This window comes from Amphibalanus amphitrite, unplaced genomic scaffold (genome assembly GCF_019059575.1).
Source record: "Amphibalanus amphitrite isolate SeventyFive unplaced genomic scaffold, NRLGWU_Aamphi_draft 000906F_arrow, whole genome shotgun sequence".
NCBI classification, from domain to species: domain Eukaryota; kingdom Metazoa; phylum Arthropoda; class Thecostraca; order Balanomorpha; family Balanidae; genus Amphibalanus; species Amphibalanus amphitrite.
In genome coordinates, this window is record NW_024882400.1 from 34,114 (window position 1) to 53,031 (window position 18,918).

General features: G+C 48.2%; 1 protein-coding gene across 1 annotated transcript in view; it reads left to right on the plus strand.

Annotated features, from left to right (window-relative positions):
• LOC122367913 (arginine/serine-rich coiled-coil protein 2-like) overlaps positions 1-18,918 on the plus strand; it is a 243,316-nt gene that overhangs the window by 17,201 nt on the left and 207,197 nt on the right. Inside the window, exon 4 of the mRNA XM_043341441.1 lies at positions 15,391-15,540. Coding sequence (XP_043197376.1) covers positions 15,391-15,540 — 150 coding nt within the window. The remainder of the gene's footprint in view (positions 1-15,390; positions 15,541-18,918) is intronic.

An 18,918-nucleotide genomic window follows, 5' to 3' on the forward strand; every position in this document is an offset into this window, starting at 1 on the left:
TTGTTTAACTGAATCCATCTAACTAACGCGTTTGTATCGTTCTAACATGTTTACCTAAAGTTATCGCAAAAAAGGCTGGATGACCCGTCTTAATCTTAATCTGGAGACCCGTTGACCTTATGTGACCGGAGGTAAGAAATAAATCATACGATGCACAATTGATTTATTATCGGCCGTAACAAATTTAGCCCAGATTTCTTTACTGGGCTCACTGTGTGGGCGAGTGTGAGTGTAAACTGGCAAGTGTGGTCCAAAAGCCCCTCCCACCAGGGCGAAGCTAAAGAAACCACAAAGCATGCGGTCTACGATCAATCCGCTGCGGCAGTGTGTTTACGACGCTGGCATCGATAAAAATCAGTGAATACGTTCTGAAGGCATAGCGGTTGAATGTTCATGGCTACGACTTATTTCACATGTTAAACTGCAGTAATGCGATTGCGCCGAAGAGCATTATATCAGTCGTATTCAATTACACTAATAATAGCAAACGTACCACAGCTATTTTTGGATACGCATTTTTTTCTGATACACACTGAACGCCTGTTGTTGTTAGTTACCTGATGACTGGGAGAATTTGGCGGAAATCCCCGCCCAGCACGAGGACTTTTCCGCCGAACGGCTCCTCGCTGCCAGTGACGTCACGCAGCGTGCGGTCGAACGCCTCCAGGTGGTGACGGTGAGCCATGGGCGCCTCGTCCCACACGATGAGCGCCGTCCGTCGGATGAGCTCCGCCAGCGGGCTCTGCGCGCTGATGGCGCACGTTGATGTCGCGTCCACCTGCAGCGGTGCCTTAAAACGCGAGTGATATGTGCGCCCGCCGTCGAGCAGAGTGGCAGCGATTCCACTGAAGGCCACGGCGAGCGCCACCAAACCCTGCGAGCGCACCGCCGCCAGCAGCGTGTTGAAGACGTACGTCTTTCCGGTGCCGCCAGCGGCGTCCACGAACACGGCCAGCGGACGTCGCCCGTCGACGGCCGTCATCACCAGGTCGAAGACGTGGCGCTGCGGCGGCAGCAGAGTGGGCAGCTGGATGGCCACCTGATCTCTGAGCGCTGCTGCGTCATACTCCAGCTCCTCCTGAATGAGCCGCGGCAGCTGGCGCAGCTCGGCGGCCTGCTGCAGCTCAGCCGCCCGCGCCCGCTGATCGGGCGTCACCTCCGGCAGACCGAAGTCTCGGAGCTCTTTGCCGGCCTGCTGTAGCTGCCGCTCCAGCTCCACCAGTGTCAGAGCAGCGCGCAGCTCGTCCGGCAGGTCGCGATGACGGCGGCCGAAGTCATCAGACATGGCGTCCAGGTGACGCCGGAACAGCTCTGACGGATCGGCTGGCGCGCAGAAGAGCAGCAGCGTCACGAAGAGGCGCCGGATTTGAGCCGGCATCTGTGCGTGCGCCGCGTCCTCCATCGTCACCTCCCACTCGCGGTCGTCCTGCAGAAGGCCGCGCAGACAGCACGCCTCACGATAGGTGGCACAGACCACGCCGTCCACGGTGCGCAGCTCCTCAAAGGACGCCGCCCCCGCGACGTGGTGCAGCAGCACGCGCAGGTAGAACACGTCACCGTGACGCGGTGAGAGGCTCACCACGCGGCCGATGGCCTCTGCCGCCTGCTGTTGGCGCCGTTTGCGCCACACCTTCTGGCCGGCCTGCCAGGTGTACCGGGACGGGAAGTCCGGGTAGAGCAGTCGGCGGCAGTCCGGGTCGGCGGCGGCCGACTCCCGGTTATACTCCAGCCAGGCGGTGAGGTGGGTGCGTCGGGCGGCCTGGGCCGCCTGCCGCTCCTGCCCCGGCTCGAAGTACACCAGCTGGTGGTCCTCGAGGTGCACCTGTAGGGCGACCACGTTCGGCTGCCGCTGGCTCATCGGCATGTCGAACAGACGCCAGCAGGCCTCACTGGCGCCGATCGAGCGCATGTCCTGGTACTCGGCGATCTCGTCATCGCCGCCGATCAGGTTGTCAGCGCGCACCATCTGGCGGTCCGGGCCCTTGTAGATGTACCTGAAAAGATACTTGACACTCTGCACCGAACAGCACACCTCCACGTTCACGTGCGCCTCATACTTTAGGGACAGGTATGGAGAGAAGGGTACCACCCACTGATTGGTGATGAGCCGTCCGTCACGCACAAACTCCTGGCCGCCCTCGGCCGCCGGTCGCCGCCTGTAGACAGGGTACGGATGGTCATCCCGCCACTCTGTCGCGTTGGCGAACGGCTTGGGGAAGCCCTTGGAGCAGCGACCGCCGTCCATGCAGGCGGCCGTCGGGTTGGCGGCGCCGCACTGGCGATGTACCATGGTACTCACCACGATTTCGTGCAGGCGGCGCGCCTGGTCTGACCTGGCCGGGTCGGGCAGTTCCGCCGTGATCACCGCGTCTACATCGTCGGCAGTCCGCGGGCGGTCCTCCTGCCGGACGATGACCAGGATATGGCCGTGCGGCAGACCTGCAGGAAAGCAAATTATGTTTTAGCTAAGCCAACGATGCATTTGGAAGCAATTGTGCCTGATAAAGTGCACGATACGGTAAATTTACACGCCGCATTACTTGACCATACAGAAAATATTGATGTGCTTTAACAGCAGAGATAAACATTAAAAATGAAAGGGAACACAAAAGCCGATTGAGATAAAATATGAACTTCCAAATTTGTCTTTAGGTCAAGGTCATGACCTACAGGGGGTCAATATCATGACCTACTGGGAAAAGACTGTTACCTATTAATCGATTTGATAAGGTGAAATGTACACGATCCATGCGCTTCCATTGTTGTAGTAACACGCATTACACAAAGGTTTAAATTGAAAAACGATGGTGTTTTTTATGAACTATGATGACCTTTTAAGTGACTGCTGGCCATTACGAACCCTCCCCCCCCCCCCCTAAAGAAACACACACACACACATATACACACAGTAACAAAGACTGAATCTTTACCTACCTCGTTTTTGGAACTCGACCACCATCAGCATGGAGACACAGCGTCCGAAGATACCGCTGGTGGTGAGCTCCTTCAGTAGAGCCTTCAGCTTCAGGTGGAACACCCTGGCCACCAGATCGGGGCGGGACTGTGCATCCTGCCCCTCCAGCAGTGCCGCCTGGATCTCAGGCCAGTTTGGGTTGCAGGTAAACGTAACGAAGTACGTCGGTCGGCCGTACACTCGTACTATGGCCATGGCGTCTTGGTACCTGAAATGTTGAGACAAAGGTAAAACACCAAAATGAGAAAATGAAATGAGATCATTTGACGTGGCCTGTTGACCTGACCTTGAGCGACCTTGACCCGAAATTTTCACAACGTATGCAGAAAAGGTGTATCATACGATTTGTCAAAAGCGGTTGCAGCTATTTTCGAGATATTCGCGAAAAAACGCAAGGGGTGTTCAGTCCCCCCCCCCCAAATGGCACGGGTTATCTAGTGGATTAAAACAATTGGTTTCTACATAATAAACAATGGCATATGTTCGTAGAAAGCTTACCTGCGTTGGTAGTACCGGGGCCCGCCGGTGAAGGAGGCCGGCAGGATGACACGCTGACCGACGCGGTCTCCGCCGGCCAGCTCCCTTTCGGCGTCCCCCGGCAGCGCGTCCTGGAGGCGCTGGTACAGCTCTGCACGCAGGCCGGCCTGGTTCCGAGCCAGGTACAGCAGACGCTGGGTCTCTACGCGTGCGAACGCCATGCAGACATATTCCTGGAACAGACGTCCTGCGCGGAACAGTGAGTCATCGAGATCGGGTCGCAGCTGCAGCCGGTGAGCGTAATACTGCATCAGCGTCACGCCCCTCACGTCCCCACGCCCGTTAGCCACCGCCTGCCGTAGGTCTGGCTGCCAGCCGTCTGTGCCGAACGGCAGAAGGAGTACAAAGTGCAGAGCCTCAAACGCCCGGTGCGTCTCATTTACCGTCTGGAGGAACGGACCTTCGGCATCGGCACGGCGACGCAGCACGATGTCCTGGTGGACGGGCTCTTCGTCCATCAGCACGGCCACCTCCCGGAAACCCTCAGCGCGGTTGTACCGCCGGGGGTGCTGGTCAGCCGGGCGGGCGTCGGCACTTACCACCAGTCTCTGCTGCTGAACCTCCTCCTCCGGCAGCTCGGCGGCGTGGATAAAGTCCTGCACATAGGGATTTACCTGGCGTAGCAGGACCTGCAGCTGTTCGAGCAGCGTCAGTAGACGCACCCGCTCTGGCTCCCGGGTGCCGCGGGGTAGCGGCACATGTCCGAGGCGAAGAGCTGCCTCGGCCGCTGGGTCGTCACAGTCCGGGTCATTTACATAAATCTGGGCGAATGACGGCCGCTCCCCGTCTCTGGCCTGCAGCGGACCGACGCGGTGATACAACCTACCTTGTATGATCACCGATGGTGCATACCCACCGTCCGCCGGCCTCACCTCCCTCGTCATCATAGACGCCAGAGACAGCGCCGTGTTCAGGCGCCGGGAGTGCTGTCTGAACGTGCGCGCCTCCAGCGTGTCGCCCGTCCACAGCTCACGGAGCAGCGGTGGCGGGGCGGGCAGGGGATCTATGTTTACCTTTCCCCCCGAACAGCACAGGGTGGCCCGCTCCTCTCGCCAGAGGAGGGCGCCGCAGTGCGGACATACCGTGTTGCGTGCCCCCGTGTCAAGCCTGGCCACCGGCTGGCGACCGGACAGCACAGAGTCGGCGTCACAGGCGGCTCGATTGGCCCGGTCGGCTCTGCGGCGCCCCTCCATGTGACCCCTCGCATTAGCTGCCCGTTCCGCGTCACGTACCTCGTTGGGCATGTCAGCCCGCCGCTGTCGCTCACGTTCAGCGTGCGCTGCTCTCTCGGCGTCATCGAAGTCAGCCCGCCGCTGTCGCTCACGTTCAGCGTGCGCTGCTCTCTCGGCGTCATCGAAGTCAGCCCGCCGCTGTCGCTCACGTTCAGCGTGCGCTGCTCTGTCGTCGTCATCGAAGTCAGCCCGCCGCTGTCGCTCACGTTCAGCGTGCGCTGCTCTCTCGGCGTCATCGAAGGCCGCCCGCCGCTGACGCTCACGCTCGGCGTGCGCCTCCCTCTGTTCATCGTCCTGCGCGGCGTAGCGCTCCCGCTCTCGCTGTCTGTGACGCTCCGCGAGGGCCTCGCGCTCCTCCTCTGCTTGAGCAGCGCGCCGCTGTCGGTGCCGCTCGGCGTCACGGAGTGCCTCCGCCTCCCGCCTGGCCTGGGCCATCCGTTCGCGGCGCCGGCGTTGAGCGGCAGCATTCGCGGCCCTAGCAGCGCTGCCCCGCTCATTGCGCGGCATGTCTTTTTACGTTAATGGGATTCAATTTAATTTAGAGAGTCGCCAATCTCGCCTCAATGAATAACCAAACAGTATAAAAACTGGTGGCAATCACTGAAGATAGAAGATAGACCAAAGATAGACCTTGTCTGACTATAAAAATCAGGGTCAAGATTGTTTGCACTCGTGCTTCAAAGCCTACTATTGTTGCCTTGCAATGCTGCAGTGTTTATTATACCACCATCATTGAGGAGAGTAATATCAACTTTGTCAACAGGAGCCCCCGACATGCCAAATTCATAGAATGAAATAATAATGAAATGATATGTTAAGGTGTTGAAGTAGATATGAATGAAACGAAATGCTAAGTTGTGAATAGAAAGTAAATGTAAATTTATTCAAACTGAAGTACCTATCTACATTACCTCTAGTTAATAATTTTGTTATTACTTAAAAATTGTCGAAGAAACCGCTGTACCTATATGTAGATATACTTGCGTCGGTACCATAACACAAAGGTCTTGCTATGGAATCTCAGTCTCGTCATTAATAATTTTGTTATTACTTAAAAATTGTCGAAGAAACCGCTGTACCTATATGTAGATATACTTGCGTCGGTACCATAACACAAAGGTCTTGCTATGGAATCTCAGTCTCGTCATCGAGTCTGTTAATGTAGGTATGCGACGCTGACAAAGAATCTCATCATGGTTTCGTTTATACTCAATCTTGAGACTAACGAAAAGGTTTTAATTATACTAAATTCAGGCTCCTAAAAGGTGAACTAATGAAAAATATTTAACTTGCTGAATGAAAAATGGTATTGTGTGACCGCTCTACATTCTCTTTTTGTTCGCTAGATGGCAGAAGCGTCGAACGCCTGAATGCATACTGTACCGCAATGTCGCCTGTGGCGAATATAACCGCCTGAGTGCATGCTGTGCCGCAATGTCGTCCCGGGCGAATACGCGCATGAAAGTTTCGGTGCTAGTTTGAAACAGCTGGCAAGTTCATAGTCGACAGTGACAGTGAATGAATGATAAAGATGCATGACATGGGCCTCTTGAACTGCATTAAAAGCCCTTTTGTGTGTGCGAGTGTGAATGGGGGGACGGAGGGGGGGGGGAGAATTTGCCTCCGCCGGTGCAGAAGGGTTGCCGAGCTTAGGTTTCAGCTGGCAAGTTCATAGTCGACAGTGACAGTGAATGAATGATAAAGATGCATGAGATGGGCCTCTTGAACTGCATTAAAAGCCCTTTTGTGTGTGCGAGTGTGAATGGGGGGGGGGGAGAGAATTTGCCTCCGCCGGTGCAGAAGGGTTGCCGAGTTTAGGTTTCAGCTGGCAAGTTCATAGTCGACAGTGACAGTGAATGAATGATAAAGATGCATGACATGGGCCTCTTGAACTGCATTTAAAGCCCTTTTTTGTGTGCGAGTGTGAATGGGGGGGAGAGAGAATTTGCCTCCGCCGGTGCAGAAGGGTTGCCGAGTTTAGGTTTCAGCTGGCAAGTTCATAGTCGACAGTGACAGTGAATGAATAATAAAGATGCATGACATGGGCCTCTTGAACTGCATTAAAAGCCCTTTTGTGTGTGCGAGTGTGAATGGGGGGGGGGGGGAGAATTTGCCTCCGCCGGTGCTGAAGGGTTGCCGAGTTTAGGTTTGCAAACTCGTCTACAGTTCATGATTACTAAAATATCGTTTTCGTTTGTTGATATTCAAAGTACAAAACCGCCCAAGCACAACGGTAGTTCAATCAAATTGTTTCGTAAGATTATAAAGTATACAGCAATCACTACCCTACCACTACTTTACCCCTGTCCCTGACTTTACCCCTGCCAGTGGCCCTGCCTCTACTCTACACAAACCTACACTATTCCTACTTTGCTCCTACACTACCCTTCCCTACTAATACCCATACTATAGCTAAACTGTGTGCCAAGAATGGTCTAAAATTGAGTACAAAATATGATTCAAATCGACTCAGTTGTTGTTTAGATGTAGGATCGCTCCACTGCACGTGCGCATGAGGATTAGCACCCCACACATGGTAATGCATCGTCCGGTGAGCGCCCGCAGACAGTCGCAAGTTGCATGTCCTTAACGGTGTACAAAATTTGAGCGAAATCGGCCCAGCCGTTCTTGAGATGTATAAGTGGACCCCTCACGTGCGCACGTGCAGTCGATCCACCCTACCTGTCACAAATGACCATACATCACCAGGTTAGTGCCCCATCCACCCACAGTCCAAGTTTCAGCGCAATCGGCCCAGTAGTAGCTGAGTTATTCCTGGTACAATAATGTTCTGTTTACTGGTAGGCGCTTATTTTCAGTGTTTGGAATTCCCCTTTGCGGGCGGTGCATTGCAGCCCATGCTTTGATAGCTATTGCCAAAAGTTGAATGACTTGCCGGCCATAAGCCATCGATCGGATTTTGTCGAAAAAATACCGGTAACGTTAACAAAACACGGTCACATGCTTGAGCCATTTTCACGAAAGTTTATTGACTTTTCGATAATATTTTGGGTGGATATTGGTCAGAAAAGAATGCTCTTTCCGAATATGTAGGTTTCATAGCCATTGGTCAGCGTTTTCAATACGTTTTGATGTTGTAAAGGACATCGCATTCCGCGCGAATCAAATTTTCCAATTAATGTTTCATTATTAAGGAAATGGTACGGATCATCAGTTTTTGTTTGCTATTATCTGATTACACGTACACTTGTCTGCAAAATGATACAACACCGATTTCATTCCGTCAAGCCGTTTTCCAGCGGCATCGGTTTTCTTTCCACAATGCACGAAATCGGTCATTTTTTCACAACCGGCGGTGCTGTCTTGCACGTGGCGCGTGCTATTCTATGAAACCATATCGATACGCTAGGCCAATCTCTCCTCTATCCAGTGGTGGTAACCGCTTCTCGCTACGGCAATCCGTTGCCGACTTATACAGCCGGGAAGCAGGCGCAGCAGGCCGGTTTTCGGCCGATGTTCGTTTTGACCGTTTCCCGTGTTAACCCTAAGGCGCACGCGAGCGCGTGCTGACGGCGCACCCCTGGGCCAATCTGTGCCAAATTTTAATACAGTGGTCACATCAACCCACCGATTCGGCATGCCAAATTTTACGTCGATACGCGGCGCCTTTCAGGCGCAATAAGACACATAAGGCATGACAGTCGCAGGCACGCACGCACGCACGCACGGACATGTTATAATTCATAATATAGATTAAAATATGTAAAATTCAAAGAAAAAATACACTGGAAACTGACAAAAAAATATTATATGACGTCATTAAAAAGAATTAAAGACGTTGCAGGATACTGCTTCATAAAGATGGCTTTTTAGAGCTGTCATGGGCAGAATGAGTTGGTTCTTTTCGTATTTTTATTGCTCATTGAACAATTCCCTTTTTAGGACAATTTGTTTTGTTTCGTAAATATGTCCCTGAAATATTTCACAAATAATAAAATTCCTTTTTGCAATATTTATAAGAAAGATAGCGCATAAAAAGGCGTAGCAGATACCTTTAGCTATACGACTCAGAGTATGAAGAATTAATGATTGCTACACTGGAAACTGCTACAAAGAGCGGCCAGATTCGTCATAAAATGGAGCACAAAGCTGACGTTTTGCGCTTGTGTTGGTTTTACAGATGTTTTGTTCATATTCGCCGACGAGATCACTGACCGGTGGTATAAACTAGCAAAGGAAACGCAAACTGAAAGTAACTGGACGAGATGGAGGTGTCAACGTAACTTAGTCACAGCAATAAACAGACGGTTAAAAAACGAGTACATGCAAAGAGAGGTGCAAAAGTTATTGAATGATAAACAAAACTTACACAAATATCATAAAACACTTGCCTCAATAACAGGGAGAAAACAAAATAACATAATTCCACCACTTCTTGGACGTGACGGCACAATACTAAACGACGAACAAGACAAGGCGACACTACTAAACGAACATTTTGCTCTACAATCCACACTTGACATACCAGACACACGACTTCCACCGACAACCACTGCAGACATGACTCCGATACCAGCCCTCGACAACATCACGACTGACGAACATGAAGTACTTCAAATACTTAACTCTCTAGACGCCAACAAATCTACCGGACCAGACGGCCTTCCCGTAAAATTCTTAACCCTCGCCGGACCTATTGGTTTTCTACATACGCGCCGGCCGAGGGGGGGGGGGCGGGTACGACCCCCCCCTCGCCGTTTCGCCCCTGGTGGAGCTAGCGCGTCGCGGAAAAAACGAGCGTGTGCGCCGTTACGAGACGCAGAGATTGGTACCCGATTTTAAGGTCCTAGGTCAACCGGTGACCTCTGAGGTCAGGTCAAGTGCCCCAGGGTACGGTTCAGTTTTTGGTGAATAACTTCGCAAAAAACGGCCGCAGAGCCGCGATTTTGGCAGCATCGTGTTCGCCTTGATCAGGCGCGTCGAATGATATACTTTTTGTCCGGGTCAGGTCAACTTGGGGTGTTGACCTCAGGTCAAGGTCAGGTCAGCACCCCCAGGTCACGAAGTTGGTCGAAAGAGGTCATGTCGCATATCATTCGATTCGGCAGGTCTTCCTGAGTCCATTGGTGGCTTTCCCGACTCGCTAGCTCAATTTGATCGGGAGTTATTGACGAAAAACTAATATGACCTTGATGACGTCATAAATGACGTCACGGAAGGTCAACATTGCAAAAGTGACGCATCTAACCTTGCAAGGAGCGCATCAAATCACGATTCTGTGTGCTTGAGATAGTTGGAGATCGTTCCCGGCGCCAGAATAGCAGTTTGAATTTTTTCCCATTGACTTATAATGGTGAGGTCACGAAAATGACCTGACCTCATATGACCTTTAGGAAAAATCCGAGATATACAAGTTGTGAGACTCATAATGGATACTAGATCCTGCAAGTTTCATTTCCCTGTGACATCTCCTCTGGCAGTGAGGGCGTTGCGAAGTTGCGACATCTGAAGACCGTGCAGAGGTTCACTTATGACGTCATAGGTCAGTGACCTGACCTGACCCAAAAATGCGGTTGGTGTCAAAAGATGCGGCTTGGATCAAAGGTCAGGTATGCCAAGTTTCAGCTCTCTATCGCCAGCGTGTTCGGAGCTATCGCGAAAAAACCCTATGGGGGGGGCGGCACCCGCCCCCCCCTCGGCCGGCGAGGGTTAAAACTAACAGCACTCCTAATTGCAAAACCACTGTCTCAACTATTTAACAAATCATTATCAATAGGCATTTATCCAGACGAGCTAAAAAAGGCGAACATCAAACCAATTTTCAAAAATAAAGGGTCCCCTTCTGATCCAACTTGCTACCGGCCCATAAGCATAATATCAGCCATTTCTAAAATTTTCGAAAAAATTGTATACAGGCAAATTTACGGACACATTACAGAACACGACCTTTTGACAGATAAACAAAGTGGCTACCGCAAAAATCATGGCACCGAACTTCAACTTCATTACTTAACACACAACCTATATAAAGCTTTAGATACCGGACAAGACTTCACGGCAATATACCTAGACATCTCGAAATATTTTGACAAGATCTGGCATAAAGGATTACTATATAAATGCGAAAATGAATTCGGAATTTCAGGAACACTTCTCCACTGGCTAAAATCTTACCTTAGTAACAGATTACAACGAGTACAAATTCGAAATTCCTTTTCTCAGCAACGCAAAATTAACGCAGGATGCCCCCAGGGATCGGTACTTGGACCTCTTCTAGCACTAATTTATCTAAACGATCTATCAAAACGCACATACAACGACATTTTATTATTCGCAGACGACACCTCTTTATATGCCTCCCACTCACCAGACACACTACAAAACACCCAAACGACCTTACAAAGAGACTTAGACGAAATTTACAAATACGGACAAGACTGGGCCATTTCATTCAATTCAGCAAAAACTAGTCAACAAACATTCTCACTTAAAAAGTCACACCGACAGCCGACACTTCATTTTGCTGACACTCCTATACCGAAAGATGAGACTCATAAACACCTTGGACTGACGTTTTCTTACGATCTCCGATTCCACGAACATGTAAACGAAATTATAAGCAAAGTAAACAAAAATACCAGCCCATTATATTCAATTGCAAAATATCTTCCTCGACATATCCTAGAACAAATTTACAAAACGTACATTTTACCTCTTTTTGACTATTGCGACACCGTGTACGACGGACATATCACTTTAAGAGACATTTCTAGACTGGAGACGTTACAAAACAGAATAGCGAGACTAACGACTGGGACCCTGTTTAGAACACCATCTGACAAACTACGCACCGAATTAGGATGGGACAAATTGACAACCAGAAGACAAACACATCGGTTGACACTCTATCACAAATTAAGTAGACCTGATAACCACAATATTCCAAATTATATCTCAACTATCATCCCACGTACACGACAATATGACATAAACATGACACTTCGAAACGCTAGACACCATACTTTAGCTCGAACCTGGACAACAACACATCAACGCTCCTTCTTTACTCTCACAGCAAAACAATGGAATACACTGCCAGAGACCACAAAGCAATTGCCCCTCTCAGACTTCAACAAGTGGATCAAAAAACATTATTCGGCATCCAAACCACCCACATATTATTCACACGGAAGCAAAAATCTAAACATTCTTCACACCAGACTAAGGACTAACATGACACAGTTAAATTCTCATTTATACAAAATTCAGAAAACTGACTCTCCAGCTTGTCTGTGCGGTTTCCCCCAAGAAAGCACAGCACACTTTATTTTCTCATGCCCATTATACACACGACAAAGAGACGAAATGAACCAAAATATATCCCGAAGCCTACAATCCAACTTTACACTTCAACCTAAAACCATCCAACTGGAAATCCTCCTGCACGGCTCAGGCCTCGACGGTGTCGGCGGTCGGGCGGTGGCACGCCACTTCCAAAAATTTATACAAGATACTCACAGATTCTCATGCGTTTTCTAACTTCACCCGGGGACCCGGCCGGGCGCGGCCTCCTGGCGGGGCGTGCGGGGGCGGTGCGCTGCGGGCGGTGGCCAGCGACGTGGCGGCGGTCGAGCGAACTTCTGACTGAGCGTATGTTCGAAGTATGAGAGATGATGAATGTGTTCAGGCGTGTATGTATGTATGTATGTATGTTTGTATGTATGTGTATGTATGTATGTTTGCATGTATGTGTGTCTGCGCTAGTATCGATACATATTTCCGGTGCACTGCATCACGAGAGTTGGCACCGAGACTTAAGCCCTTTGGCTTTTGTGCCTCCTCTTATTTTACTATATATTATGCGTTTAATTTGTATTACCAATAAACAGTTGATGATGATGATGATGACCTCTTTTTCGAAAATGTGCGAATTTTGATGTTTTTATTGTATTTTTCTTTATGATCTACGGAAGAGAGAAATGCTGATTTTGCTACAATTGATGGAACAATAAACCGATATCTGCTTCCTACTGGGGTATGAAAGTATGAGGGATTTCCCAGCCCTGCTCGCGAGTGGTGGTATATTTTTTGGTCCTAGGTCAACATTTGACCTACTTATGACCGGTCAAAAGTAAAATTTTCGGAAAAATCTAACTTTTTTCAGATTTCCGCGCCGATTGCGGCAAAACGGTAAGAGATATCAACTTGAAACCTTCACTATCGTGATCCTTGATCAATTCTCTATCGTTTGGTGTGTATTTCAATCTCATAACTCTAAAAATGATGCGTTGGGAGCATCGGAAGTCTACAAGGTCAATTGTGCATTGGGTCACGTCAGGCGTGTGACGTCACTGACCTGACCCTGACCCAAAATGAACTACAAGAAACAACCGACGATGCCAAAAATGGATAGCAAATTCGAATTCAGGGCATCAAAATACCCGGAAAAGGCATACAAGTGCAAAAAGTCATAACAGGTCAACCGAGGTCACTGACCTTACCTTGACCTTAAGTAACCTTCAAAATGTCAACGGACATTGTGCCAATGTCAAATCAGCCAGTTGTGATTCTAAAACAATCCATCGGTGGGTCAGGTCAGTCGGCATTTATACCAATGTGAAGCAATCTCCAATTTAGCGTAAATCTGGCCGGAGGTTGTTCCCTTTATGACGTCATAACTCCGTGACCTGACATGACCCTGACAAAAAATACCAAAAGCTGCGCAAAGGATGCCCCAGAGGGTACTGAAAATTTGAGCAGGCTATCTGAAACGGTTCGGCGTGTAGCTAAGAAAGACCTCAGGGGGGGGGGGCAGTGCTGGAAATGAGGCCGCTTTCTGATCCCGGCGTTTTATTCTCCGGGTGGGTTACCCCCATCTAGCGCTTAGCCTTTCGGGACCCTCTCAGGTTCGCGGCTGTTTTTCACCGCTCGGCTCATTCAAGATGCAAAGTTGACACTCCCACGAAGTTCATTTGGGGCATCTTAATATACGACTCCGAAATTAATCGATTCTACAAAACCTTTTTCTTTCATCAATATGTATACATTTAACAGTAACTCCAGACTAGGCTGGTTTGGCTGGCCCTAAATAAGCTTCGTTTGACTATTAACTTTGCATCTCGACTGGGGCGAGCGGCGAAAACAACCGCGACCCTGAGTGGGTCCCGAAAGGCTGAGCGCTAGATGGTGGTAACCCACCCGGAGAATAAAACGCCGGGACCAGAAAGCGGCCTCATTTCCAGCACTGGGGGGTTGCACCCCCCCCCCCCCCTACATGGGCGAGGGTTAAGAGTCATGAAGATACTAATGCGATGTGAGCTGCTAGCTTAGAAGCACATTTTCAGGTAATATAGCTAAAAACAACATCATAGATATTATCCCGCGCACCGACGGGGGGGCGGATATCCGCCCCCCCCCTGAGGTTTTTCGCGAATAGCGGGAAAATCGCGGCGCGTAGCGCCGCGAAATTTCGTACGACTCTTCCGTCATCAATTTTACACATGGTGTGCAAGTTTGAACCTCCTACCTGTCAAGGTCAGGTCACCAGGTTACTTTGAATGACACAACCTCAAGTCACTTTTTTTGCAAATTTGTCACCGTGCCAGAGCTACAGTAGATGTCGGAGGCCTTTGAAAGTCGTAGGATGTTATTAGATCATCATTAGCTACAATTTGTATATCTCGGAATTTTGATATCGGTGACCTAAGGTCAGGTCAATTTCGCGACCTCCACATTATAAGTCAATGGGGGAAACATCAACTCCCTGTTTTTACCACTAAAACGGGTCGGAATGGCCCCATATACCATAACGACTTCATATACCTTGACTTCATATACCTCAGTCCTTACTGATTTTTGAACTCGGCCTTCGGCCTCGTTCAAACATTCAGTAAGGACCTCGGTCTTGAAAATTTATTTACACCGGCCTCGTTCAGTATTATATAGTACCGACCTACTACCTATACACTGATCAAAAGCTAGTTTTACCAACAGAAAAGTCGACGACCGCCGTGTGTTTATTTTTAGCTTGAAGTTGCCACCAATTTCAGTAATCACGCGACAAAATACCGCTGATGTCAAGATCTATCAATCAGCTGGCTGCTTACTACATAAGGCGTTATTATTCTTGCGACCAGTGACACGTGTTGGTGACATTTTGATTTAAAGATGACCGTATCGTTCGGTGCTGAATCGGCCGCTAACGGCTTTCTGTCGCTAAAACCTATTCTGTTTCCGCGTTTCTGATGATGCTAAATGTTATCTGTGTGTTGGAAGGGCAACGGTCACTGACCAGTACTGTATGGTGTACGAATGTCACTTTAAATTATCTGATTGTCGTAGAACATTATCTAACGTCTTATGCCTATTCAAACATCGCTTATAATGTCTTACGAAACTTTCAGCAATATCACACTTGCACTGTTTGTCATGTCGACTCTCAGATATGCTTTATCTGAACATAACCTTTCATTATTTACCAATTACTGCTTTCTGCCGCTTGCCGAAAGCTCCAAAAGCTCTTAACGCTTTCTGACTGTTACGCGTTATCTTACCTTTACCATGGCGCTCCAACAGACGGTGACGCATCCAATATTTCTTTACAAAGAAACACCAAGAAAGCTCATCTATTTTCAATAGATATCGCATTACCGGGCTGGGAATCTAACCACTACCTTCCACCCACAGACGTCGGTCTCGCTCTCGGAGCAAGGACCGCTCCTCCCGCTCCCGACGCTCTCCCATCAGCCAATCATCGTCACGGAGAGAGCGGAGCAGAAGCGAGCGGAGCCAACGGTCCAGGAGCACGGAGCATAGGCGGAGCCGGAGCCGGAGCAGGTGAGAGAGGAGAGAGAGAGAGAGAGAGAGAGAGAGAGAGAGAGAGAGAGAGAGAGAGAGAGAGAGAGAGTGAGAGACGGGGCAGAGGGGGAGGGTGTTGCAGTTGCAATAATCGTCGCCATTGTAGCTACTGTATGATACCTATTGTTTTGGAGCCGATGAAAACCGATGAAAGCCGATCGAGGGTACTGAAAGTTTCGTTCGTCGCGATCGGCCGCTTTTTACGCGAGTTATTCGCGAAAAACCGAGGGGGGTCCGTTCGACCCCCCCCTTTACGGGGGAGGGTTAAAACAGTCCCCCATTTGATCTTATTAGATCTCATTTTTAACCGCGCCCCAGTGGCGGTCTCAGCCAACTTCGCCCTAGTGGGGAGGGGGCATATGTTACCACCCACCTCTAACTCAAAAACTAAGAGGGCTAGAAAGACGCGGTAAAAAGCAGTCGATAGCTCTCAGTGCGTAGGTTTGAAAGTATATAGTCATTTTTCATCTTAGAGCAATATTGCAGTCACCAGAGGTCATCAAAGGTCAAAATTCGCCAATGGTCATTATATATTTTAGAAAACACGCCGCTATCTCAGGAACTATGGTAGCTAGACATACGCATGGAAAAGCAATTGAAAGCTTAGCTTTTGAACTCTTCTTTTGATAAGTATATTATCAAAATTGACCTCAGGTCGAAGGATTAGCCATCAGGGGGCAAAAACTCCAAAAATAGCTGTTTTTACGAAATGTGATTTCGACAATTACTTTCGACTACAAAAAGCCACGACATTTCTATTGCCAGAAACGTGTTCCTCTCGCCGAGACGCGTCGAATGAACTGTAATTTGACCTTGAAAAGTCAACTTGAAAATTTGACCTCAGGTCAAGGTCATGACCTGACCGAAAAAGGTCATGTTGCATATCAGTCGATCCTCAACGTCGAGCCTACCACAGCTAAGGCGTTTTCAGCGCCCTAGCACGCCTCTATCAGAAGTTATTAGCGAAAAACTGTTAGATTCTGTTCGTGACCTGAGATGACCTCGGGGACATAACGAGGGGTCACAGTTGCCATTTTCCGGGTCAGTTTGTCAATTTTACCCACATCTAGATGTTTGAGAGTGTCTAGAATAGCGTTCGTGCAAAACAGACGCTTTTCAATTTTTTCCCATTGACTTATAATGGAGAGACCGCAAAATTTACCTGACCGTAGGTCACAGATATGGAAACTCCGAGATATACATTTTATAGATAATGTTGCTCTAATCAATCGCTGAAAGTTTCAAGGCAATCGATCAATCGGTGTAGCTATGACTAGCATTCTTATTTTTCTGAGGTGAGGTCACTTGGCGTGACCTAGTGACCTGACCTAAGGTGACCTGGGTCTGAAATTTTAACAACATGTGCGGAAAAGATGCACGAACAGGTGTGCCAAAAACGCCGCCATTTTTAAGATACCTATCTGCGAAAAACCGCACACCCCCAGCCCGGCCCGGCGCGGGTTAATAACATGACAATCTTAATTCATATGGTCATCGTTCAGGCTTATTAGTTGTTACTCATATAGAATGTAGGGATTGTAATAAGAGCTAAGCAGTTTTTAATGAATAATTTGGTCAATTGATGTTGATTGTGAGAAAGTTTTTAACCCTGGCCCGTAAAGGGTGTTTTGCCACCTTCGCCCATGCAGGGGGGGGGGGGTTGGTGCGACCCCCCTGGCGTTTGAAAACGGAGCGTCGTAGAGCTTAGCGAAAAAGACCAGCGGATTGCTCTCAACAAGATCTCGCGAGCAGGGCTGGGAAAAATGCTGAATCTGCTACATACCAGATATTACGAGAAACTCTTATTAGCTACATTGCCACAAATGTTCCTCACATCATTTTTGCTAAAGAAAATGATTTTACATAGAAATTCTGGGCAGAACTTTCCACTACCATTTTCTATCTTTTCTCAAAATGAGCTTTAAATGTTTTGATTTAGTTGGCTGCACGCACAAAAAAAAAGATACAGTGTCTTGCTTCTGCCCCCTGTGAATGCTCTTTTTCTTATTTCTTACTCTTTGTAGGAAGCATACAAATACCAAAATAAGGTGCTGTGGAGTGTGGGGTTTTCTCAGGGCAAGTTCCAGCACCCCCTGGAGCACCAGGAAGCTCCAGTGAGCCCTAGAATTTTCCTATCAGCATCCCAGCACCTTTAGGATTCAGAGGCCTACTCAGGCAGAAAGTATTTGGAAGAAATCAGGTTGATTTGGCTAATCAGTCTGGTCAACAATTTACAATCATTGTGCATGCCGAACCCCCTGTACAAATGTTGCCAGTTGTCACTTATCAAGGTTTAGAGGTAACATTATAATTGAACAATCAAGAAGTAAATAAAATATTCTTTTCTGAGCGTTACTTGATCAATATTTCAATCAGATCTCACCTTCTGCGCAAATCCGATCATATCTCCCTAATCTTCACATCTTGCTTTGCGTGCTGGGCGGCTACCTTGCTCTTTAACTGGGTACTGCACGCCGCTATACGGACAGTTGTCATTACAGCACTTGAAATTAGGCCTGGAACATCCCACTTCCCTAAACTAGAGGCAAAATGAGAGATACACTTGCCGAAATGATGCAAAAACACCCAGAGAAACACTCATCAAAACCCATCAAACTAACCACGCGAAACGACAACTAGAATCGTCTCTAATGCGCCAGAAACAACGCATCAACCAAACACACAAACATAAATGATGTTTTTGTATATTTTTGTAAATGTTTCTTGATGTTACTTACAAAGAAGGTTCATTGGTGCTTTTAAACTCTTATTCTATTAAAATATGTAAAATTCAAAGAAAAAATACACTGGAAACTGACAAAAAAATATTATATGACGTCATTAAAAAGAATTAAAGACGTTGCAGGATACTGCTTCATAAAGATGGCTTTTTAGAGCTGTCATGGGCAGAATGAGTTGGTTCTTTTCGTATTTTTATTGCTCATTGAACAATTCCCTTTTTAGGACAATTTGTTTTGTTTCGTAAATATGTCCCTGAAATATTTCACAAATAATAAAATTCCTTTTTGCAATATTTATAAGAAAGATAGCGCATAAAAAGGCGTAGCAGATACCTTTAGCTATACGACTCAGAGTATGAAGAATTAATGATTGCTACACTGGAAACTGCTACAAAGAGCGGCCAGATTCGTCATAAAATGGAGCACAAAGCTGACGTTTTGCGCTTGTGTTGGTTTTACAGATGTTTTGTTCATATTCGCCGACGAGATCACTGACCGGTGGTACCTCTTTTTCGAAAATGTGCGAATTTTGATGTTTTTATTGTATTTTTCTTTATGATCTACGGAAGAGAGAAATGCTGATTTTGCTACAATTGATGGAACAATAAACCGATAT